The 25,167-nt window shown below is 37.3% G+C and overlaps 1 protein-coding gene across 10 annotated transcripts in view; it reads left to right on the top strand.

Moving 5' to 3' along the window:
- ANAPC10 (anaphase promoting complex subunit 10) overlaps positions 1-25,167 on the top strand; it is a 203,368-nt gene that overhangs the window by 107,076 nt on the left and 71,125 nt on the right. For 6 of the 10 annotated variants that reach the window (XM_054486736.2, XM_054486735.2, XM_063664148.1 and 3 more), the window contains one exon: positions 13,630-14,627. The exons of 2 other annotated variants lie outside the window; for them this stretch is intronic. In XM_054486736.2, the coding sequence (XP_054342711.1) occupies positions 13,630-13,860 (231 nt within the window). In that variant the 3' untranslated portion in view covers positions 13,861-14,627. Of the gene's footprint in view, positions 1-6,513; positions 6,652-9,928; positions 10,086-11,813; positions 12,560-13,629; positions 14,628-25,167 lie in introns of those variants that run through there. 2 more of the 10 variants (XM_063664147.1, XM_054486738.2) reach the window with 2 other exon arrangements.

The following is a 25,167-nucleotide window of genomic DNA, read 5'->3' as shown; positions in this document are numbered from 1 at the left end:
GCTTTCTCCAGTGGGCAGTTAGTGCTATAAATTTCCCTCAACACACTGCTTTAGATGTGTCCCAGAGATTCTGGTATGTTGTGTCTTTGTTCTCATTGGTTTCTAAGAACATCTTTATTTCTGCCTTCATTTCGTTATGTACCCAGTAGTCATTCAGTAGCAGGTTTTTCAGTTTCCGTGTAGTGCAGTTTTGAATGAGTTTCTTAATCCTGAGTTCTAATTTGATTGCACTGTTGTTTGAGAGGCAGTTCGTTGTGATTTCTGTTCTTTTATATTTGCTGAGGAGTGCTTTACTTCAACAGTGTTGTCTATTTTGGAATAAGTGAGACGTGGTGCTGAGAAGAATGTGTATTCTGTTGATTTGGGGTGGAGAGTTCTGTAGATGTCTATTAAGTCTTCTTGATCCAGAGCTGAGTTCAAGTTCTGGATATCCTTGTTAATTTTCTGTCTTATTAATCTGTCTAATATTGACAGTGTGGTGTTAAAGTCTCCCATTATTATTGTGTGGGAGTCCGAGTCTCTTTGTAGGTCTGTAAGTCTTTGCTTTATGAATCTGGGTGCTCCTGTATTGGGTGCATATATATTTAGGATAGTTAGCTTTTCTTTTTGCATTGACCCCTTTACCAGTATATAATGCCCTTCTTTGCCTTTTTTGATCTTTGTTGGTTTAAAGTCTGTTTTATCAGAGACTAGGATTGGAACCATTGCTTTTTTTTGGGGTGGGGGTTGGTAAATATTCCTCCATCTCTTTATATTGAGCCTGTGTGTGTCTTTGCATATGAAATGGGTCTCCTGAATACAGCACACAAATGAGTCTTGACTCTTTATCCAATTTTGCAGTCTGTGTCTTTTAATTGGGGCATTTAGCCTATTTACATTTAAGGTTAATATTGTTATGTGTGAATTCGATCTTGTCATTATAATGTTAGCTGGTTATTTTTGCCATTAGTTGATGCAGTTTCTTCCTAGCATTGATGATCTTTACAATTCGGCATGTTTTTGCAGTGGCTGGTACTGGTTGTTCCTTTTCATGTTCAGTGCTTCCTTCAGGAGCTCTTGTAAGGCAGGCCTCGTGGTGACAAAATCTCTCAGCATTTGTTTGTCAGTAAAGGATTTTTATTTCTCCTTCACTTATGAAGCTTAGTTTTGCTGGATATGCAATTCTGGGTTGAAAATTCTTTTCTTTAAGAATGTTGAATATTGCCCCCCACTCTCTTCTGGCTTGTAGAGTTTCTGCCTTGAGTTCCACTGTTAGTTTGATGGGCTTCTCTTTGTGGGTAACCTGACCTTTCATTCTGGCTGCCCTTAACATTCTTTCCTTCATTTCAGACTGGTGAATCTGACAATTATGGGTCTTGGGGTTTCTCTTCTTGAGGAGTATCTATGTTGTGGTCTCTGTATTTTCTGAAATTGAACGTTGGCCTACCTTGCTAGGTTGGGGAGTTTCTCCTGGATAATATCCTGAAGAGTGTTTTCCACCTAGGTTCCATTCTTCCTGTCACCTTCAGGTACACCACTCAAATGTAGATTTGGTCTTTTCACATAGTCCCATATTTCTTGGAGGCTTTGTTTGTTTCTTTTTACTTTTTTTTTCTCTAAACTTCTTTTCTCACTTCATTTCATTCATTTGATCTTCAATCACTGATATCCTTTCTTCTACTTGATCGAATTGGCTATTGAAGTTTGTGCATGCTTCACGTAGTTCTCCTGACATGGTTTTCAGCTCCATCAGGTCATTTAAGGTCTTCTCTACACTGTTTATTCTAGTTAGCCATTCATCTAATCTTTTTTCAAGGTTTTTAGCTCCCTTGCAATGGGTTCGAACATCCTCCTTTAGCTTGAAGAAGTTTGTTATTACTGACCTTCTGAAGCCTACTTCTGTCAGCTTGTCAAAGTCATTGTCTGTCCAGCTTTGTTCTGTTGCTAGCAAGGAGCTGCGATCCTTTGGAGGAGAAGAGGCGCTCTGGTTTTTAGAATTTTCAGCTTTTCTGCTCTGGTTTCTCCCCATCTTTGTGGTTTTATCTGCCTTTGTTCTTGCTTCATGAGCTACAGATGGGGTTTTGGTGTGGATGTCCTTTTTGTTAATGTTGATGCTATTCCTTTCTGTTTGTTAGTTTTCCTCCTAAGAGTCAGGTCCCTCAGTTGCAGGTCTGTTGGAGTTTGCTGGAGGTCCACTCCAGATCCTGTTTGCCTGGGTATTACCAGTGGAGTCTGCAGAACAGCAAATATTGCTGCCCAGTCCTTCCTCTGGAAGCTTCATCCCAGAGGGGCACCCACCTGTATGAGGTGTCAGTCAGCCCCTACCTGGAGGTGTCTCCAAGTTAGGCTACTCGGGGGTCTGGGACCCGCTTGAGGAGGCAGTCTGTCTGTTCTCTGACCTCAAACACTGAGCTGGGAGAACCCCTGCTCTCTTCAGAACTGTCAGACAGGGAGTTTTAAGTCTGCAGAAGTTTCTGCTGCCTTTTGTTCAGCTATGCCCTGTCCCCAGAGGTGGAGCTTACAGAGGCAGCAGGCCTTGCTGAGCTGCCGTTGGCTCTGCCCAGTTTGAGCTTCCCCAGCCGGACCCACCGATCCGGGCATGGGATATTATTTCCTGGTGTATTGTTTGCTAAGACCATTGGAAAAGTGCAGTATTTGGGTGGGAGTTTCCTCTTTTTCCAGGTACCATCTGTCATGGCTTCCCTTGGCAGGAAAGGGAAATCCCTCGACCCCTTGTGCTTCCTGGGTGAGGCGATGCCCCGCTGTGCTTCGGCTCACCTTCCGTGGACTATACCCACTGTCCAACCAGTCCCAATGAGATGAACCAGATACCTCAGTTGGAAATATGGAAATCACCTGTCTTCTGCGCTGATCACGCTGGGAGCTGCAGGCCGGAGCTGTTCCTATTTGGTCATTTTGGAACGGACGCAATTACCTCAGAATTTCTTTCTTTTTAAGGCTAATACTTCATTGTATGTTTATACCACATTTTGCTTATCCATTCATCCATCAGTGGATGCTTGGGTTGCTTCCATGTTCTAACTATTATGAACAATGCTGCTATGAAAGTGGTCTGCAGATATCTCTTTGAGACCCTGTTTTCAGTTCTTTATATGCCCAGAAGTGGCATTTCTAGAAATATGACAATTCTGTTTTGTTTTTTTTTTTTGTTTTTTTTTTTTGAGACAGAGTTTTGCTTTGTTGGCTGGGGTGGAGTGCAGTGGCGCGATCTCTGCTCACTGCAACCTCCACCTTTCGGGTTCAAGCAATTCTACTACCTCAGCCTCCCAAGTAGCTGGGATTATAGGTGCCCACCACCACGCCTGGCAAATTTTTATGTTTTTAGTAGAGATGCGGTTCCGCCATGTTGCCCAGGCTGGCTTTGAACTCCCAACCTCTGACAATCCACCCACCTCAGCCTCCCAAAGTGCTGGGATTGCAGGCATGAGCCACCGTGTCCAGCCAATATATGACAATTCTATTTCTATTTTATTATTTGTAAATTGAAAGTTTCCTCACAATTTTAATGTCTTTATTGTACATATATGTTTAAAATATTGTTTGTCTCCTTAGAGCGTTTTCTTCCTGAGCCTTATAGAGATATAATTGACATTTAAGATTGTATTCATTTAAGGTATACAATATGATGTTTTGATATACACATATATTGTGAAATGATTACCACAATCAAGTTAGTTATCATATCTGTTTCCATCACCTCACATAGTAACCTTAAATGAGAACATTTAAGATCTACTCTCTTAGCAAGTTTCAAGTATCCAATACACTATTAACTATAGTCACTATGCTATATATTAAATCCCCAGAATTTATTCATCTTATAACTGAAAATTTGTACACTTTTACCAGTATCTCCTTATTCAACTACCTCTCCAGCTCCTGGCAGCTACAGTTCTACTCTCTGTTTCTATGAGTTTGACTTTTTTAGATTCCACCTTTGTCCAACATATTGCACTTAGTGTAATGCCCTCAAGATTGATCTGCGTTGCTGCAAATTTATAATTTCATGTTTAATTTTTTGAGGAACCACCATACTGTTTTCTTAGGGGCTGTACTGTTTTACATTCCTACCAACAGTGCATGAGGGTTTCAGTATCTTCACATCCTTTCCAAATCTTGTATTTTTTCTTTTTTTGATAGCCATCCTAATGTGTGTTAGGTGATATCTCATAGTTTTCTTTTGCATTTCCCTAATGATTAGTAATATTGAGCATCATTTCATGTGCTTATTGGCCATTTGTCTAACTTTCTGGAAAAATTTCTGTTCAAGTCCTTTGCCCATTTTTGATTCAGATTTTTTGTTTTGTTGTTGAGTTGTAGGAGTTCTCTTATATTTTAGATATCAACTCCTTATTAGAGATATGATTTGCAGATATTTCCTTTCATTCTGTGAAAGTGTCTTTCGATGCACAAATTTTTACAGTTTTTAAGTCCACTTGGTCTATTTTTAATTTCATTGCTTGTGCTTTTGGTGTCATATCGAAAAAATTATTGTTAAATTGAATACCGTGAAGCTTCTGCCTGTGTTTTCTTTTAAGAATTTTATAGTGTTAGGTCTTAAATTTAGGTCTTTGATCCATTTTGGGTTAATTTTTGTATATGGTGTCAGATAAGGGTCCAACTTAATTATTTTGCATATGGATATCTTGTTTTTCCAGCACAATATGTTAAAGAAACTGTCCTTTTCCATTGAATGGCTTTGGAACCCTTGTCAGAAATCATTTGGCTGTATATATGAGAGTTACTTCTGGTCTTTCTATTCTGTTCTCTGGGTTCATGTCTGCCTTTATGCTAGTAGCACACTGTTTTGGTTACTTTAGCATTATAGAAAGTTTCAAAATAATAAAGTATGAGTCTTCCAGCTTTGTTCATCTTTATCAAGATTGTTTTTGCTATTTGGGGTCCCTTAATCTATGAATTTTAGAATAGGTTTTTCTGTTTCTGCAAAAAAGTAATTTAAATTTTGATAGCGATTGCATTGAATCTATAGATTGGGATACAAGGTGGATGTATTTTTAAGCATAGAATTTCAGGTATCTTATCTAGCTTATCATTAATAAGGCTTAACTTGATTAGCCTTTAAACTTACTTATCTTTACTGAGTTACCAGTGATGTTCTGTATCGTTTACAATCTTCTATTCTCTTTAGTAAACCATGCCACATATTTGTGTGCAAAACTATATATTAAAATATTAAGTAAAATTTTTAAGGCCTGAAAATTTAAAATATAAATAGGCTTATTCAAGCACATCTTAAATAAAATCTGTATTACAATAATTACCTTCTTTATATCAAGTAGTTCTTAGAGGGAATTTATTTGGCAAGGTTTGGGTTACTGGTTACTTTGACAAGATTGATTTCAGTGTTGGGGACAAAATTCAGATTGGAAGAGCAGGTGTAAAAATGAAGACATTAACTACAGCTTTTCAGCTGGGTGTAGTGGCTCACATTTGTAATTCTAGCACTCTGGGAGGGCAAGGTGGAAGAATTGCTTGAGCCCAAGAGTTTGATGCTGCAGTGAGCTGTGATCATGCCACTGCGCTCCAGCCTGAATGACAGAGTGAGACCCTGTCTCTAAAAATAAAAAATAAAATTGATTACAATTTTTCAAGGAGTTCTGCTGTGAAGTGGAACAGAGAATTAGGGCAATAGTGGAATAGCATGTAGGATTGAGAAAGGGTTTTAGTTTTCATTTTTAAGATGACAAATATTGCAGCGTGTTTGTATGTTGATGACAGTGATCCAGTGGAGAAGAGAAAATTCCTTAGAGAATGCTTATTGTGGGAATAGAGTCTTTGGCTGGGAAGGAAAGGATGGGATTTATTGAGTAAATGGTCGGTCTGACCTCAATAAGGTAGAGGGACAGCTTAACTTTATAACAGCATATGAGATGATGATATTCTTTTTCTAGTTGATCATGTTTTCTTAGTGAAATAAAATGCTGCCAACTTAGAGATTAGAATAGTTATTAGGATTTGAGGAGAAGCTCAAAAATAGCTATCCCGGAGACAGTGGGTAAGCAAATTTTTTAAGGGAATATAGTAGGAATTTTGTATAGTGCTAAATATGCACTTGAAATTAGTTGTCTTGGATCTAAAGTGAGACCAGTCAGTATAGTTATATTTCTTTTAGTCTAAGTCCCCTTTGTCTATTTTTGTTTTTATTGTGTTTCCTTTTGAGGACTTAGTCATACATTCTTGGCCTAGGCCAATGTCCAGAAGAGTTTTTCCTAGATTTTATTATAGAATTTTTGTAGTTTAAGGTCTTACATTTAAGTCTCTAATCTTTATTCAGTTAATTTTTGTATATGGTGAGAGATATGGGTTTAGTTTTATGATTCTGCATATAGCTCTCCAATTTTCCCAGCACTGTTTATTCAATAGGGTGCCCATTTCCCAATTTATGTTTTTGTATGCTTTGTCAAAGATCAACTGGGTGTAGGTATGTGGCTTTATTTCTGGGTTCTCTATTCTGTTCCATTGATCTATGTGTCTTTTTTTTTTTTTTTTGAGATGGAGTCTCACCGTGTCACCCAGGCTGGAGTGCAATGGCACCATCTCAGCTCACTGCAATCTCAGCGCACTGTAACCTCCACCTCCTGGGTTGAAGCAATTCTCCTGCCTAAGCCTCCCGAGTAGCTGGGATTATAGGTGTGTGCCACCATGCCCAGCTAATTTTTTTGTATCTTTAGTAGAGACGGGGTTTCACCATGTTGGCCAGGCTGGACTTGAACTCCTGACCTTGTGATCCGCCCGCCTCAGCCTCCCAAAGTGCTGGGATTACAGGCATGTACCACTGTTCCTGGCCTATGTGTCTATTTTTATACTAGTACCATGCTGTTTTCGTTACTATAGCTTTATAGTGTAATTTAAAGTCAAGTAATTTGATACCTCCAACTTTATTCTGTTTTCTTAAGATTGCTTTGGCTATTTGGGGCCTTTTTTGGTTCTATATGAATTTTAGGATTTTTTTTTTTAATTCTGGGGAAAATAATGTTGGTAATTTCATAGGGATTGCATTGAATCTGTAGATTGTCTTGGGCAATGTCATCATTTTAACAATGTTGATTCTTCCAATTTAGAAGCTTGGGATGTTTTTCCATTTGTTTATGTTATCTGTGATTTCTTTCATCAGTGTTCTGTAATTTTCATTATAGAGATTGTTTACCTCCTTGGTTCAGTATATTTCTAAGTTTTTTTTTTTTTTTTGGTAGCTATTGTAAATGAGATTGCCTTCTTGATTTGCTCCTTGGCTAGATCATTATTGTTATATGAAAATGCTACTGATTTCTCTATATTAATTTTGTATCTTAAAACTTTTCTGAATTCATTTGTCAAATCCAAGAGTCTTTTGTTGGAGTCTTTAGGGTTTTCTAGATAGAAGATCACATCATTAGTGAAAAAGGATAATTTGACTTTCTCTTTTCCAAGTTGGATGCTGGTTTTTTTTTTTTTTTTTTTTTTTTTTCTTTTTTTAAAATTTTTAAATTATACTTTAAGTTCTAGGGTACATGTGCACAATGTGCAGGTTTGTTACATATGTACACATGTGCCATGTTGGTGTGCTGCACCCATTAACTTGTCATTTACATTAGGTATATTTCCTAATGCTATCCCTCCCCCAGCCCCCTACCCCACGACAGGCCCTGGTGTGTGATGTTCCCCACCCTGTGTCCAAGTGTTCTCATTGTTCAGTTCCCATCTATGAGTGAGAACATGTGGTGTTTGGTTTTATGTCCTTGTGATAGTTTGCTGAGAATGATGGTTTCCAGCCTCATCCATGTCCCTACAAAGGACATGAACTCATCCTTTTTTATGTCTGCATAGTATTCCATGGTGTATATGTGCCACATTTTCTTAATGCAGTCTATCATTGATGAACATTTGAGTTGGTCCCAAGTCTTTGCTATTGTGAATAGTGCCGCAATAAACATACGTGTGCATGTGTCTTTAAAGCAGCATAATTGATAATGCTTTGGGTATATACCCAGTAATGGGATGAATGGGTCAAATGGTATTTCTAGTTCTGGATCTTTGAGGAATCGCCACACCGTCTTCTGCAATGGTTGAACTAGTTTACAGTCCCACCAACAGTGTAAAAGTGTTCCTATTTCTCCACATCCTCTCCAGCACGTGTTGTTTCCTGACTTTTTAATGATTGTCATTCTAACTGATGTGAGATGGTATCTCATTGTGGTTTTGATTTGCATTTCTCTGATGGCCAGTGATGATGAGCATGTTTTAATGTGTTTGTTAGCTGCATAAATGTCTTCTTTTGAGAAGTGTCTGTTCATATCCCTTTGCCCACTTTTTGACAGGGTCATTTGATTTTTTCTTGTAAATTTGTTTAAGTTCTTTGTAGATTCTGGATATTGCCCTTTGTCAGATGGGTAGATTGCAAAAATTTTCTCCCGTTCTGTAGGTTGCCTGTTCACTCTGATGGTAGTTTCTTTTGGTGTGCAGAAGCTCTTTAGTTTAATTAGATCCCATTTGTCAATTTTGGCTTTTGTTGCCATTGCTTTTGGTGTTTTAGTCATGAAGTCCTTGGCCATGCCTGTGTCCTGAATGGTATTGCCTGGGTTTTCTTCTAGGGTTTTTATGGTTTTAGGTCAAACATTTAAGTCTTTAATCCATTTTGAATTAATTTTTGTATAAGGTGTAAGGAAGGGATCCAGTTTCAGCTTTCTACATAGGGCTAGCCAGTTTTCCCAGCACCATTTATTAAATAGGGAATCCTTTCCGCATTTCTTGTTTTTGTCAGGTTTGTCAAAATCAGATGGTTGTCGATGCGTGGTGTTATTTCTGAGGCCTCTGTTCTGTTCCATTGGTCTATATCTCTGTTTTGGTATCAGTACCATGCTGTTTTGGTTACTGTAGCCTTGTAGTATAGTTAGAAGTGAGGTAGCATGATGCCTCCAGCTTTGTTCTTTTTGCTTAGGATTGTCTTGGCAATGTGAGCTCTTTTTTGGTTCCATATGAAGAAAGTCATTGGTAGCTTGATGGAGATGACATTGAATCTATAAATTACCTTGGTCAGTATGGCCATTTTCACAATACTGATTCTTCCTATCCATGAGCATGGAATGTTCTTCTATTTGTTTGTGTCCTCTTTTATTTCATTGAGCAGTGGTTTGTAGTTCTCCTTGAAGAGGTCCTTCACATCCCTTGTAAGTTGGATTCCTAGGTATTTTATTCTCTTTGAAGCAATTGTGAATGGGACTTCACTCATGATTTGGCTCTCTATTTGTCTGTTATTGGTGTAGAGAAATGCTTGTGATTTTTGCACATTGATTTTGTATCCTGAGACTGCTGAAGTTGCTTATCAGCTTAAGGAGATTTTGGGCTGAGACAATGGGGTTTTCTAAATATACAGTTATGTCATCTGCAAGCAGGGACAATTTGACTTCTTCTTTTCATAATTGAATACCCTTTATTTCTTTCTCCTGCCTGATTGCCCTGGCCAGAACTTCCAACACTATGTTGAATAGGAGTGGTGAGAGAGGGCATCCCTGTCTTGTGCCAGTTTTCAAAGGGAATGCTTCCAGTTTTTGCCCATTCAGTATGATATTGGCTGTGGGTTTGTCATAAATAGCTCTTACTATTTTGAGATATATCCCATTGATACCTAGTTTATTGAGAGTTTTTAGCATGAAGGTCTGTTGAATTTTGTTGAAGGCCTCTTCTGCATCTATTGAGATAATCATGTGGTTTTTGTCTTTGGTTCTGTTTATATGATGGATCAAATTTATTGATTTTCATATGTTGAACCAGCCTTGCATCCCAGGGGTGAAGCTGACTTGATCGTGGTGGATAAGCTTTTTGATGTACTGATGGATTTGGTTTGCCAGTATTTTATTGAGGATTTTTGCACCAATGTTCATCAGGATTATTGGTCTAAAATTCTGTTTTCTTGTTGTGTCTCTGCCAGGCTTTGGTATCAGGATGATGCTGCCCTCATAAAATGAGTTAGGGAGGATTCCCTCTTTTTCTCTTGATTGGAATAGTTTCAGAAGGAATGGTACCAGCTCCTCTTCGTACCTCTGGTAGAATTCGTCTGTGAATCCATCTGGTCCTAGACTTTTTTTGGTTGGTAAGCTATTAATTATTGCCTCAATTTCAGAGCCTGTTATTTGTCTATTCAGGGATTCAACTTCTTCCTGGCTTAGTCTTGGGAGGGTGTATTTGTCCAGGAATTTATCCATTTCTTGTAGATTTTCTAGTTTATTTGCATAGAGGTTTTTATAGTATTCTCTGGTGGTAGTTTGTATTTCTGTTGGATCAGTGATGATATCCCCTTTATCATTTTTTATTGCATCTATTTGATTCTTTTCTCTTTTCTTCTTTATTAGTCTTGCTAGCGGCCTATCAATTTTGTTGATCTTTTAAAAAAACCAGCTCCTGTATTCATTGATTTTTTTGAAGGTTTTTGTGTCTCTATCTCCTTCAGTCCTGCTCTGATCTTAGTTATTTTTTGCCTTCTGCTGGCTTTTGAATGTGTTTGCTCTTGCTTCTCTAGTTCTTTTAATTGTGATGCTAGTGTGTCAATTTTAGATCTCTCCTGCTTTCTCTTGTGGGCATTTAGTGCGATAAATTTCCCTCGACACACTGCTTTAAATGTGTCCCAGAGATTCTGGTATGTTGTGTCTTTGTTCTCATTAGTTTCAAAGAACATCTTTATTTCTGCCTTCATTTTGTTATGTAGCCAGTAGTCATTCAGGAGCAGGTTGTTCAGTTTCCATGTGGTTGAGCTGTGTTGAGTGAGTTTCTTAATCCTGAGTTTTAATTTTATTGCACTGTGGTCTGAGAGACAGTTTGTGAATTTGATTGCACTGTGGTCTGAAAGACAGTTTGTGATAATTTCTGTTCTTTTATATTTGCTGAGGAGTGCGTTACTTCCAACTATGTGGTCAATTTTGGAATAAGTGTGATGTGGTGCTGATAAGTATGTATGTTCTGTTTATTTGGGGTGGAGAGTTCTGTGGATGTCTATTAGGTCTGCTTGGTGCAGAGCTGAGTTCAAGTCCTGGATATGCTTGTTAACCTTCTGTCTCATTGATCTGTCTAATGTTGACAGTGGGGTGTTAAAATCTCCTACTATTATTGTGTGGGAGTCTAAGTCTCTTTGTAGGTCTCTAAGGACTTGCTTTATGAATCTGGGTGCTCCTGTAGTGGGTGCATGTATATTTAGGATAGTTAGCTCTTCTTGTTGAATTGATCCCTTTGCCATTATGTAATGGCCTTCTTTGTCTCTTTTGATCTTTGTTGGTTTAAAGTCTATTTTATCAGAGACTAGGATTGCAACCCCTGCTTTTTTTTGTTTTCCATTTGCTTGGTAGATCTTCCTCCAGCCCTTTATTTTGAGGCTGTGTGTGTCTCTGCACGTGAGATGGGTCTCCTGAATGCAGCACACTGATGGATCTTGACTCTTTATCTAATTTGCCAGTCTGTGTCTTTCAATTGGAGCATTTAGCCCATTTACATTTAAGGTTAATATTGTTATGTGTGAATTTGTTCCTGTCATTATGATGTTAGCTGGTTATTTTGCTTGTTAGTCGATGCAGTTTCTTCTTAGCATCGATGGTCTTTACAATTTGGCCTGTTTCTGCAGTGGCTGGTACTGGTTGTTCCTTTCCATATTTAGTGCTTCCTTCAGGAGCTCTTGTAAGGCAGGCCTGGTGGTGACAAAATCTCTCAGCATTTGCTTGTCTGTGAAGTATTTTATTTCTCCTTCACTTATGAAGCTTAGTTTTGCTGGATATGCAATTCTGGGTTGAAAATTCTTTTCTTTAAGAATGTTGAATATTGGCCCCCACTCTCTTCTGGCTTGTAGAGTTTCTGCTGAGAGATCTGCTGTTAGTCTGATGGGCTTCCCTTTCTGGGTAACCCGACCTTTCTCTCTGACTGCCCTTAATATTTTTCCTTCATTTCAACCTTGGTGAATCTGACAATTATGTGTCTTGGAGTTGCTCTTCTCAAGGAGTATCTTTGTGGCGTTCTCTGTATTTCCTGAATTTAAATGTTGGCCTGCCTTGCTAGATTGGGGAAGTTCTTCTGGGTAATATCCTGAAGAGTGTTTTCCACTTTGGTTCCATTGTGGCCGTCACTTTCAGGTATACCAATCAGACGTAGATTTGGTCTTTTCACACAGTACCGTATTTCTTGGAGGCTTTGTTCATTTCTTTTTACTCTTTTTTCTCTAAACTTCTCTTCTCACTTCATTTCATTCATTTGATCTTCCATCACTGATACCCTTTCTTCCACTTGATCGAATCAGCTATTGAAGCTCATGCATGCGTCACATAGTTCTCGTGCCATGGTTTTTAGCTTCATGAGGTCATTTAAGGTCTTCTCTGTGCTGTTTATTCTAGTTAACCATTTGTCTAATCTTTTTTCACAGTTTTTAGCTTCTTTGCGATGGGTTCAAATATCCTCCTTTAGCTCGGAGAAGTTTGTTATTTCTGATCACCTGAAGCCTTCTTCTCTCAACTCGTCAAAGTCATTCTCCATCCAGCTTTGTTCTGTTGCTGTCAAGGAGCTGCGTTTCTTTGGAGAAGAAGAGGTGCTCTGATTTTTAGAATTTTCAGCTTTTCTGCTGTGGTTTCTCCCCATCTTTATGGTTTTATCTACCTTTGGTCTTTGATGATGGAACTAGAGAAGGTGGGTTCCTCCCAGGCAAGCAGCATGGGCAAGAAGCTGTGGGGAGTGTGGTCTTCTCATTTCTGTCTCAACCACAGCCTGCAGCTGGTCAGTTGGGACCTTCCCAGGGGTGCATGAGAGCGCCAAGTCTCCCTTCTCCCTCCTTAGACCAGCACAGCAGCAGCAGCCATGTCTCTAGATCTCCAGTATCTAGATTCTCCAAGTGGCGCCCAGCTGAGGTTGCTCCAGGATCTGTAGGATGCCTGTGGGATTCTGAGTTTCCTTTCTGGAGTAACATCTCTTTGCAGTCTGTAGACAGCTCATTATGTCAGGCCCAAGGCCCTAGTTGGTAGAGGGTTTCTCTCATCACTAAGATCCTATAAGCCTGTTTCAGAGTGTAGAGCCGTGGGGGTATCTCCATATCTCTCATATTGTTTCCCCACATCCAGGAGCCTCTCCTGGCTGTGAGTGAGTTCCCTGCCTGGGTAAGCTACCTCGAACCCTGTCCTTAATTACTTTTGGTATTTCCCATCTCTTTCCTGATGAATCCTAGCCTTCTTTCCTAGATTATCTGTTCAAAATATGAGTATCTTCTTAGTATTCTGGTTCCTCTTCATGGAGGAGGCACATACTACTTGTGTCTAGTCAGCCATCTGTGTTTCAAATATTTTTAAAAGTTGTGAGACATGTACTTTCTAGTGTGTTTGTTTTATTCTGGCAGAGAGTACAAGTTGTATAAATTGTACGAGTTCTGTAAATACGAAGCATATCTATTTTTATTTTGTCTACTAAGATGGTACATGTAAAGTGCTTAGCAACTATAAGTAGACCATGGTAAAAGTGACCAATAACTGGTAGTGATTATCATCATATTGTCATTCTTTCTTTGAGCAAAATGTTAATTATAAGTTAATTTTATTATAGAATGCATTCATTATTATAAATTATATTTGTTGAATAAAAGCATAATCTGATTTTTTTTTCCCTTGGCAGCAACTTGAGTTGGTGGAACCAAGTGGCTGGATTCATGTTCCCTTAACTGACAATCATAAGAAGCCAACTCGTACATTCATGATACAGATTGCTGTTCTAGCCAATCACCAAAATGGAAGAGACACCCATATGAGACAAATTAAAATATACACACCGGTAGAAGAGAGCTCCATTGGTAAATTTCCTAGATGTACAACTATAGATTTCATGATGTATCGTTCAATAAGGTGACTTTAAAATGAGATGAAAATCATTAAATATATCTTTGTTTTATCCTGTGTTTAAATAATATATCAGGTACCTTTATTGAACAAAGCATCTGTTATTTGTAATTTTGTATATGTTTAAAAATATTTTATTGTAACTTTGACAAATAAATTTGGGGTCATATTATCTTTATTTTCTTTAACATGTAATAAAGCTCACATATTTTACATTACTAAAAATGGACTTAAAGCCAATCATTTTATTTTCCCTGTATCAAAAGAAAAGAGTTGAACTGAAAATTTCAGTATATACACAATTATAGTAGCTAGGTGATTATTTCATTAGTGTTCATACATTAGAGTAATGGTTTATTGCATATTTGGGAACAAGACTGTGTTTTATCAATATATATCATCTTTAATAGGTCAAAATTACTATTTTTTCTACCCAGAGGAAGGTTATTCTTTTAATACTGGATCTTTTTAAAAACAGTGTCAAATAAGCTTAGTGTTAGGTGTCTGATGAGAACCAATCTAATATGGGGAGTATAATTAATTGTCTCATATTCACCTTCATGGAATACTTACAGCCCTAGGGTTGACTGTATCCTAATGATATTATGTAAAGATTGCCTGTATAATCTCCTGTACATCTCAGTTCTAGCAGTACTTATGGAAGAGTTATTTTCAAATTTGTGTCTGACATTATAGCATTCCCTGGGCAGTCATATATCCCATAAAATCGTAAAAGTATGTGAAATGTTTTATATATATTAAAAGATTTTAAACAAATACGTGGAAATGTGTTTTTTTCCATGGTTTAAAATGAGTAGATTTGATTTTGTATGTTGTTTCTCCAGATGTATTACTTTTTTGGGGGGGATGGTTATTTAGCCACAGAATTTACCTAGATTCACTCTTGTTTGGAAAAGATTGCTCTCTGTGGTTCATGCATTGATGGGTACACTAAAGTATTAAATAGTGAATATTATTTTAAAAATAGTGTGTTTGCTTTATTCTGGCAGAGAGTACTAATTTATTTGGATACTATAGAAAATGGTTTCACTTTTTCACTCATTAAAAACTCTGCTCTTCTTCCTGTAAGTTCTGGGAAGAATTGTATTATTACTTTCATTTTGTTGTCTTTGAAGTAAAAAGCATGATAGGCAATCTGTAGGATCACCAAAAAGTCTGTAGCCAAAACTTATTTGGAATCACCAAATTAAGCACATTATACTTGTCAGATGCTGGGTAGGTAGAAGAGAGGATTGAAGGAGAAGACCAAGAATAAGGACTAAAGGAAATGGAGAGAATGAAGGAAAGAAGAATAGAAATATACACGAGGCACTGATGTTTTCCTTTAGTCTGATAAGGAAAACAGTCATGTAAACAACAGGGTCTTAGTCTTAGAGATAAAAGAAATCTAATTTTTTTAAAAGTACAGGAAGTTTTATTAATAATGTTACTTCTTACTGACGGCTTATTTAAGTTTGCTTAAAAGAAAAAAGGAGGAAGACTAATGATCACATATACTGTCTAGTCTCTTATCTCCTACTATTTATTAATAGTTTGCTAAGAGACTCCTAAAATCAGGAGGTATTAGAAGGATGTTGAGAAAATCAATATGTTTTCTACTTTTATTCTCCTTACATATTTTTCATATGCCAGCTGGCTATCTTATTAGTCATGGGAAAACTTGATAGCTGAGGATTATGAAGATAATGCTTGCCCTTATTAATAAGGAAAATTTAAAATACAGATAGATTATATATTATATTAACAAAGCATAATTATCTAAAACAGTTGCATTTTACTTTCTAGAGTGCAAATTATATATTTGACCAAGATTTATATTTAGAATATATAAAAATCCCTTACAACTCAACAGTAAGGAGAAAAATCCAATTTAAAAATGAGCAAAATATTTCAACAGTCACTTTACCAAGGAAGTTATATGATTGGCAAGTAATTGTACAAAAAGATGCTCAACTTCATTAGACACTAGTGAAGAGCAAATTAAAACCACAATGAGATACTACTACACAGCCACTAGAATGACTACAATGAAAATGATTATTTCACGTGTTGACAACAATGTGGAGAAAACGCACTTCACACTGCTGATACAGGCATATCTCAGAGATGCTGCAGGTTCAATTCCAGACCACCACACAATAAAGTGAATACCACAGTAAAGTGACTATCGCAATAAAGTGGGTCACAGAAACGTTTTGGTTTCCCAGTGCTTATAAAATTGTTTACACTGTTGTAGTCTAAAAAAACAATGTATGCATACCTTTATTTTAAAATACTATTGCTAAGTGCTAACAATAATCTGAAGCTTTAGCCAAGTTGTAACCTCTTTGCAGGTGGAGAGTCTCATCTAGGTGTTGATGGCTGCTGACTTATCAGGGTGGTGGTTGTTGAATGCTGACAGGGCTGTGGCAATTTCTTAAAATAGGACAGCAATGAACTTTGCTTCATTGATAGACTTTTCACAAAAGATTTCTCTGTAGCATGTGATGCAGTTTGATAGCATTTTACTCACAGTAGAACTTCTTTCAAAATTGGAGTCAATCCTCTCAAGTCCTGCTATTGCTTTATCAACTAACTTGATGTACTCTTCTAAATCCTTTGTTGTCATTTCAACAATATGCACAGTATCTTCACCAGGAATAGGTTCCATTTCAAAAAACCAATTTTATTCCTCATCCACGAGAAGCAGCTCTACAGTCATCCAAGTTTTATAAGATTGCAGCCATTCAGACACATCTTTAGGCTCCACTTCTAATTCTTGTTCTCTTGCTATTTCTACCACATGTGCCATTACTTCTTCCACTGAAGTCATAAACCCCTCAGTGTCATCCATGAAGGTTGAAATCAGTTCCTTCCAAACTCCTGTTAAAGTTGCTATTTTGACCTTCTCCCTTAAATCATGAATGTTCTTACGGCATCTAGAATCGTAAATCCTTTCCAGAAAGTTCTCTATTTGTTTTACCAAGATCCATCAGAAGAATCACTTACCTGCTAATGCCTTATGAAATGTATTTCTGAAACCATAAGACTTGAAAGTCAGAATGACTGCTTGGTTCATGGGCTGCAGAATGGATGTTGTGTTAGCAGGCATGAAAACAACATAACTCTCCATCAGAGCTCTTGAGTGACCAGATATATTGGCAATGATAAGTAATATTTTGAAAGAATCTTTTTTCCAAGCAGTGGATCTCAACAGAGGGCTTAAATCATTCAGTAAATTATGCTCTAAACAGTGGTACTGTCATCCAGGCTTTGTTGTTCTACAGGCAGAGCACAGGCAGAGTAGGTTTAGCATAATTCTTCAGGGCCCTAGGATTTTCAGAATAGTAAATAAGCATTGGCTTCAACTTAAAGTCACCAGCTGCATTAGCTGCTAACAAGAGTTATTCTCTTCCTTGAAACTTTGAAGCCAGGCATTGACTTTTCTCTAGCTATGAAAATCCAAGGTGGCATCATCTTCCAATAGAAGGCTGTTCATCTACATGGAAAAATCTATTGTTTAGTGTAGCCACCTTCATCCCTTACATTCTAGATTGGTGTATTCAATTTTTTGGCTTTCCTGGGTCACATTGGAAGAACAATAATTGTCTTGGACCTCGCACAGAATACACTAACGATAGCTGATGAGCTAAAAAAAAAAAATTGCTGGCTGGGCATGGTGGCTCACACCTCTAATCCCAGTACTTTGGGAGGCTGAGGCGGGCAGATCACGAGGTCAGGAGATCGAGACCATCCTGCTAACATGGTGAAACCCCATCTCTACTAAAAATTTAAAAAATTAGCCGGGCGTGGTGGTGGGTGCCTGTAGTCCCAGCTACTTGGGAGGCTGAGGCAGGAGAGTGGTGTGAACCCAGATGGTGGAGCTTGCAGTGAGCCGAGATCGTGCCACTGTACTCCAGCCTGGGCGACAGAGTGAGACTTGTCTCAAAAAAAAAAAAAAAAAATGCAAATTTTTCTTCCTAACATTAAAGAGAGTTAGGGTCTTACTTTGGATTAGGCTTGGCTTAAAGGAATGTTATGGCTGCTTTGATCTTCTATTCAGACCACTCAAACTTTCTCCCTATCAGTAATAAAGCTGTTTTGCTTTCTTATTATTCATGCGTTCACTAGTGTAGTACTTTTAATTTCCTTCAAGAACTTTTCCCTTGTATTCACAACTTTGCTAACTGGAGAAAGAGGCCTAGCTTTCTGCCTATCTCAGTTTTCAACATGCCTTCCTCATTAAACTTAATCCTTTCTAGCTTTTGTGTTAAAGTGAGAAACTGGTGACTCTTCCTTTCACTTGAACACTTAGAGGCCATTGTAAGGTTATTAATTGGCCTAATTTCAATATTGTTGGGTCTCAGGGAATAGGGAGGCCTGAGAAGAGGGAGACAGATAGGAACAGCTGGTCGATGGAGCAGTCAGGGACATATGACATTTATGGAGTAACTTTGCAAATGTATGTATGTGGGTGCAGTTTGTGGAGCCCCAAAACAGTTATAATGGTATGGAACATCAGAAATCACTGATCACAGATCACCATAAGCGATATAAGAATAATGAAAAAGTTTGAAATAGAGAATTACCAAAATGACACAGACACAAAGTGAGCACATGATGTTGGAAAAATAGCATTGATAGACTTGCTTAATGCAGGATTGTCACAAGCCTTCAATTTGTAAAGAATGAAGTTATCTGTGAAGTGCAATAAAATTAGGTATGCCTGCAATTAATATATAACTACTTTGGAAAACAGTTTGGTAATTTTTTAAAAAGTTAAACATCCACGTACTATGTGTACCAGTCATTCCACTTCTGCGTATTTACCTCCCAAAATATAAAATATATATCCATACAAAGACTTGTACGTGAATCTTCATAGCAGCTCTATTTGTAATACATCAAAACTGTACAACATAAATGTTGATCAACAGTAGAAGGGCTAAACAAATTATGGTATATACATATAATGAAATGCTACTCAGCAATAAAAATGAACGATTGATATGTGCAACAGCACAGTTAAATGTCCAAAATAATTATTTTCAGAGAAGCTGTACAAAAAAGAGTACATATATGTGGTTTCATTTTTTATAAAATTCTAGAAAATATAAACTAAGTGACAGAAAGCAGATCAGTTATATAGGATGGGGAGTGGGGAGAAGTAAGAAGGGATGAACTATTTGGGGGGATGACAGAAATATTCATTATCCTGATTGTAGTCATGGTTTTATGGGTCTGTACATATGCCAAATCTCATCAAGTTATACACTTTAAATAGGCACAGTTTATTGTATATGAATTATACCTCAATAGAACTGAATTTAAAAATAACTTATTGTACTCGTTTTATATAAGAATCACCTAAAAGATGCTAGATTTGAAGTAACTATATTTCTTACTGTATAGGACCTGTGAATAAAAAACCAAGATTGGAAAAGCCATTTTAACAGTTCAGAAAACAATGACAGCAAATTCACTGATTTATTTGCAGTCAGTCAGTGCTTTTGAGTATTGGACAAACTGTGCAGTTATATGAAAAATTTTAATTTCACATATAATCTGGGTATAAGACACTTTCAAAATCAGTTTATGAGCTGATTACTAGAAACTTTATGTAAAAATTGTGGGGTCCTGGTGCAATGGCTCACACCTGTAATAGCACTTTGGGAGGCCAAGGTGGGAGGATTGCTTGAGCCCAGGAGGTTAAGACCAGACTGCGCAACATAGCAAGACCTTGTCACTACAGAAATTTTAAGAAATAATTAGCCAGGCATGGTGGCGTGCACCTGTAGTCCCAGCTACTCAGCAGGCTGAGAGCAGGAAGATCGTTTGAGCTCAGGAGGTTGAGGCTGCAGTGAGCTATGATTGCACCACTGCACTCTAGTCTGGGTGACAGAGACCCTGTCTCAAAAACAACAACAATAAAAAACAAACAAAAATTGTTGAATTTAAAAATACACAGTCACAGAACACTAATAAATATACAACTCTAAAAGGACTTATTCATTCAATTGTGTTTTGGTGTGTGTGCATATCTATTGGGTTTAGTTAAGATAAACATATTAAGGAAACAAAGGTGAAAATGTAAACCTTGCCTTCAAGTTGCTTACAGTCTACTGAGGAAACAATAGGTCTCTAACCAACCAAGCCAGAAATTAGAAAGTCGTGAGCTCTCTAATCAGTGAATGAGAGTGTAGAGGAGATGTGAGTTTACTTCCTGCTGAAGAAGATAGAGGTGAAGCTAAAGAAGACATTGTTTGTTTGTTTTTTATTATACTTTAAGTTTTAGGGTACATGTGCACAACGTGCAGGTTTGTTACATATGTATACATGTGCCATGTTGGTGTGTTGCACCCAGTAACTCATCATTTAACATTAGGTATATCTCCTAATGCTATCCCTCCCCCCTCCCCCCACCCCACAACAGGCCCCGGTGGTGATGTTCCCCTTCCTGTGTCCATGTGTTCTCATTGTTCAATTCCCACCTATGAGTGAGAACACGCGGTGTTTGGTTTTTTGTCCTTGCGATAGTTTGCTGAGAATAATGGTTTCCAGCTTCATCCATGTCCCTACAAAGGACATGAACTCATCCTTTCTTACGGCTGCATAGTATTCCATGGTGTATATATGCCACATTTTCTTAATCCAGTCTATCATTGTTGGACATTTGGCTTGGTTCCAAGTCTTTGCTATTGTGAATAGTGCCACAATAAACATACATGTGCGTGTGTCTTTATAGCAGCATGATTTATAATCCTTTGGGTATATACCCAGTAATGGGATGGCTGGGTCAAATGGTATTCCTAGTTCTAGATCCCTGAGGAATTGCCACACTGACTTCTGCAATGGTTGAACTAGTTTACAGTCCCACCAACAGTGTAAAAGTGTTCCTGTTTCTCCACATCCTCTCCAGCACTTGTTGTTTCCTGACTTTTTAATGATTGCCATTCTGACTGGTGTGAGATGGTATCTCATTGTGGTTTTGATTTGCATTTCTCTGATGGCCAGTGACGATGAGCACTTTTTTCATGTGTCCTTTGGCTGCATAAATGTCTTCTTTTGAGAAGTGTCTGTTCATATCCTTCACCCACTTTTTGATGGGGTTGTTTTTTTCTTGTAAATTTGTTGGAGTTCATTGCAGATTCTGGATATTAGCCCTTTTGTCAGATGAGTAGATTGCAAAGATTTTCCCCCATTCTGTAGGTTGCCTGTTCACTCTGATGGTAGTTTCTTTTGCTGTGCAGAAGCTCTTTAGTTTAATTAGATCCCATTTGCCAATTTTGGCTTTTGTTGCCATTCCTTTTGGTGTTTTAGACATGAAGTCCTTGCCCATGCCTATATCCTGAATGGTATTGCCTAGGTTTTGTTCTAGTGTTTTTTAAACACCTCTAAGCAAATACACTAGAAAATCTAGAAGAAATGGATAAATTCCTCGACACATACACCCTCCCAAGACTAAATCAGGAAGAAGTTGAATCTCTGAATAGACCAATAACAGGTTCTGAAATTGAGGCAATAATTAATAGCTTACCAACCAAAAAAAGTCCAGGACCAGATGGATTCAGAGCGGAATTCTACCAGAGGTGCAAGGAGGAGCTGGTACCATTCCTTCTGAAACTGTTCCAATCAATAGAAAAAGAGGGAATCCTCCCTAACTCATTTTATGAGGCCAGCATCATCCTGATACCAAAGCCTGGCAGAGACACAACAAAGAGAATTTTAGACCAATATCCCTGATGAACATCGATGCAAAAATCCTCAATAAAATACTGGCAAACTGAATCCAGCAGCACATCAAAAAGTTTGTCCACCATGATCAAGTGTGCTTCATCCCTGGGATGCAAGGCTTGTTCAACATATGCAAATCAATAAACACAATCCAGCATATAAACAGAACCAACGACAAAAACCATATGATTATCTCAATAGATGCATAAAAGGCCTTTGACAAAATTCAACAACTCTTCATGCAAAAAACTCTCAATAAATTAGGTATTGATGGGACGTATCTCAAAATAATAAGAGCTATCTATGACAAACCCACAACCAATATCATACTGAATGGCCAAAAAGAAGACATTGTTGAGAAGCCAGAATGTTGGAAAGACTATTTGTAATATCAGCTAGTTATTTGCTTCTCAAGCCTAGTCTTGAATCCAGACTATCATTGTTTTTATATAAGTAACAACAATTAATTGGAAACAGATGATTTTTGTATTCAGAACCAAGTGATGTTTTGTACATTTATTCTCATTTGAAAGTGTTCAATGACTAAAACACTGACAAATCTTGAAAAGTAATTTTAGCAACCATGCCTTCTGCTCCTTTAGCCATTTGACTAGTAATTTAGTACAAATTGATATATTACAATATAAATTTTTATCAATGAAATATATGAAATACTTGATGACTCATCTAGTGTTTTAGAAAATGTTACTGCTATAAAATTCTTACTTAGTAAAATATTTATTATATTTTAAGTGAATTCTAGGTTATTTTAATTCATCAATTAGCTTTTTAAAGAGATACAGTTTGCAAAATATGTTACATAAAAGAGGGAATATAATTAATGTAGTTATGGTTATATGTGAATATTTTTGCTTTGCAGATCTTTTAAAACCAGGATTATCTCTTTTGCCCATATTATTTTGGCCTTCCAGTCTTCTACTATGACTCCCTGGAGTATGGTATTTGGAACTTATTGCAATACAAGGCTGTTTACCAGTCTTCTACAAGGAAGCTGCCTGTGTTTCATGGTCTGCCATTTAGTTGGGATTGTTTTTGTGCAGTTTTATCCAGAAAGCCTTGGAGAGAGGGAGATGATGAGAAAGAAAGCCTCACAAATCAGTTTATTAATTGTTCATGATCATGATTTATCCTGTCAACAGGAAAAATCTTAAGTCTAATAATTAGAAAACTCCCCACTATAAAATCTAAGAGAATGTCTATAATCCATGGCAATTTTATGTGAAAAGTTAAGGTTATTTTTTACTACTATTAACCAATCTATTTTTTAATATTATATATTCCATGATTACCTCCACGACCATTAAGTGTCCCTCTTGTCTTTTCTGCTGAGTAGAACCAGCTTGCTATTTTGCAAACAGAAGCAAAATTATAATCGGACCAATTTAAAATTGTTCTATATTCTTGTGAAACATTTTGAGTGAATTTTTATTTCAGGAAATGGTATTTCACATTATTATGTTTGAAGCACTAGCATTTGCCATCTCAATTATTTTGATTACTGAGTTCCATGAGCTTTCCACTGATGCAGTTCAGTGATCACTATAAGATGTTCTTCCACTATGTATTCACTTTTTCAATGTTGAGGGCAAATTACGGTTCTCTCTCTGTGGTCCTAGAAATAATGGCCCAAACTGTTTTTCATGGATTTTATTCTTAGACTAGCTCTCCTCCTTACGCTGGCATTCATCTGTGGCTAGAGATCCAGATTTTAACAGATCATTTCCTGTTATTACTACAACAATATCAAAATACTGATCACTTACCAAGAAGCAAAGTATCCAAAAGACTGAAGCAGAGAGTTCTGCCAGCTATTTGTTTTTCAACTGTTGAAATTTATAAGAATCACATGTTAAATGGATATGGAGACAAAATCAAATAGAGAGTAGCCTTGGCAAAAGGAGGATAACAAGCCATCAGCTACTAAGTTATAACACATTCAGGTGTTTACAAAAGACAAGGGAAAGGGATTTTACTGTTTATTAAAAAATAGTGCCTTTTTTTTTAGAGTAGCATTCAGGAACTAATAGAATATGCAGATAACCTATTCTTCAGAAATTTTCTTCAAAGTTCTCTGGGCAGTTTAGAACAAAATTTATTTCTGTCTTGAAATTTTTGGTTGCTAGATTGGTAACTGGGTGTAATTTTGACTCTCCTCCTTCTGTTGATACTCAGTAACTCTGAGTCCTGCAGATATTTTCTCCACATTATCACTTTTAGTTTCACCCCTTTCACATCATTCTAGGTCAATTGCAGGAAGCTCCTAGCTGGACCACTAGCCTTTAGTTTATGCTAAAATAAAGTTATCCAAATGATATTCCATCCTATGGCATTCTGTAATTATTGGTATCAGTACTAATTCCATATTACCTATATAAATTAACCTGTGTAAGTAAATACAAAGTCCTCTGGCATCCCTTCAAGCCCATATACCTTTCCTGACTTTTCAAAAACTGTTTTTCATTATTCTCAGCCTTTTTGCTGCAGCCAAGCAAATACAGTTGTCTATTTTAACCACATAACTCCCTCATTCTTTTACTTTTTAAGTGTAGCATCTGATGGCCTGTAATTTTGTCACTTTTCTACCAGTTTATGTCACTCAAAAGTCACTCCCTGGGAGCCTTTACTTGCCTGACTTTAATCCTGTATATATATATATATATATATATATTTTAATTCTAAATCTCTTCAGCATTTGTGTAATCCACCAGTACTATGCAGGTTGAGTATCCCTTATCCAAAAATCCAAAATCTGAAATGCTCCAATGAACATTACCTTTGAGCATCACGTTGGCGCTCAAAAAGTTTCAGATTTTGAAGCATTTTGGATTTCAGATTTTCTGCTTTGGGATGCTCAACCTGTGTTAATTTATGAATATTTTACTGTGTATATTGCTAACTCTTGAAGGCAAGGTATTAGTCTTATTTATCTTCTATATTTGTTTTATTACAATTCTCAGCATCTAGTAGGCATGCAGTAAATAATTATTTTTATTTGTTTTTATTTTATTTATTTATTTTGAGATGGATTCTCACTCTGTTGCCCAGGCTGGAGTGTAGTGGCACGATCTTGGCTCACTGCAGCCTCCGCCTCCCAGGTTCAAGCAATTCTCCAGCCTCAGCCTCCCCAGTAGCTGGGACTACAGGTGCGTGCCACCACACCTGGCTAAGTTTTTGTATTTTTAGTAGAGACAGCGTTTCACCGTGTTAGCCAGGATGGTCTCGAACTCCTGACCTTGTGGTCTACCCGCCTTGGCCTCCCAAAGTGCTGGGATTACAGGCATGAGCCACTACCTCTGACCCAATACTTATTTTTAAATAAAATCGTTCACTAACAAATCCTTATATCTCATTTTCACAAAATCACTGTTGGGATTGCATTTAGCTATGAATAAGAGAAACCCCTACTACATTGACTTAAGTAACTTTCTATATTTCTCATATATTAAAAAATCTGGAGGTCTGTGGTTACTTCATTGGTCCAGCAGTCTACTAGAGGCTTTCTGATAATTTTTAGATCATTATGTCATGGTCCAAAGATAGTTGATGTAACTATCACATTGGC

This window comes from Pongo pygmaeus, chromosome 3 (assembly GCF_028885625.2).
Source record: "Pongo pygmaeus isolate AG05252 chromosome 3, NHGRI_mPonPyg2-v2.0_pri, whole genome shotgun sequence".
NCBI classification, from domain to species: Eukaryota; Metazoa; Chordata; class Mammalia; order Primates; family Hominidae; genus Pongo; species Pongo pygmaeus.
The sequence above is the reverse complement of the archived record's forward strand: the minus strand, read 5'-3'. Positions and strand labels throughout refer to the sequence as shown.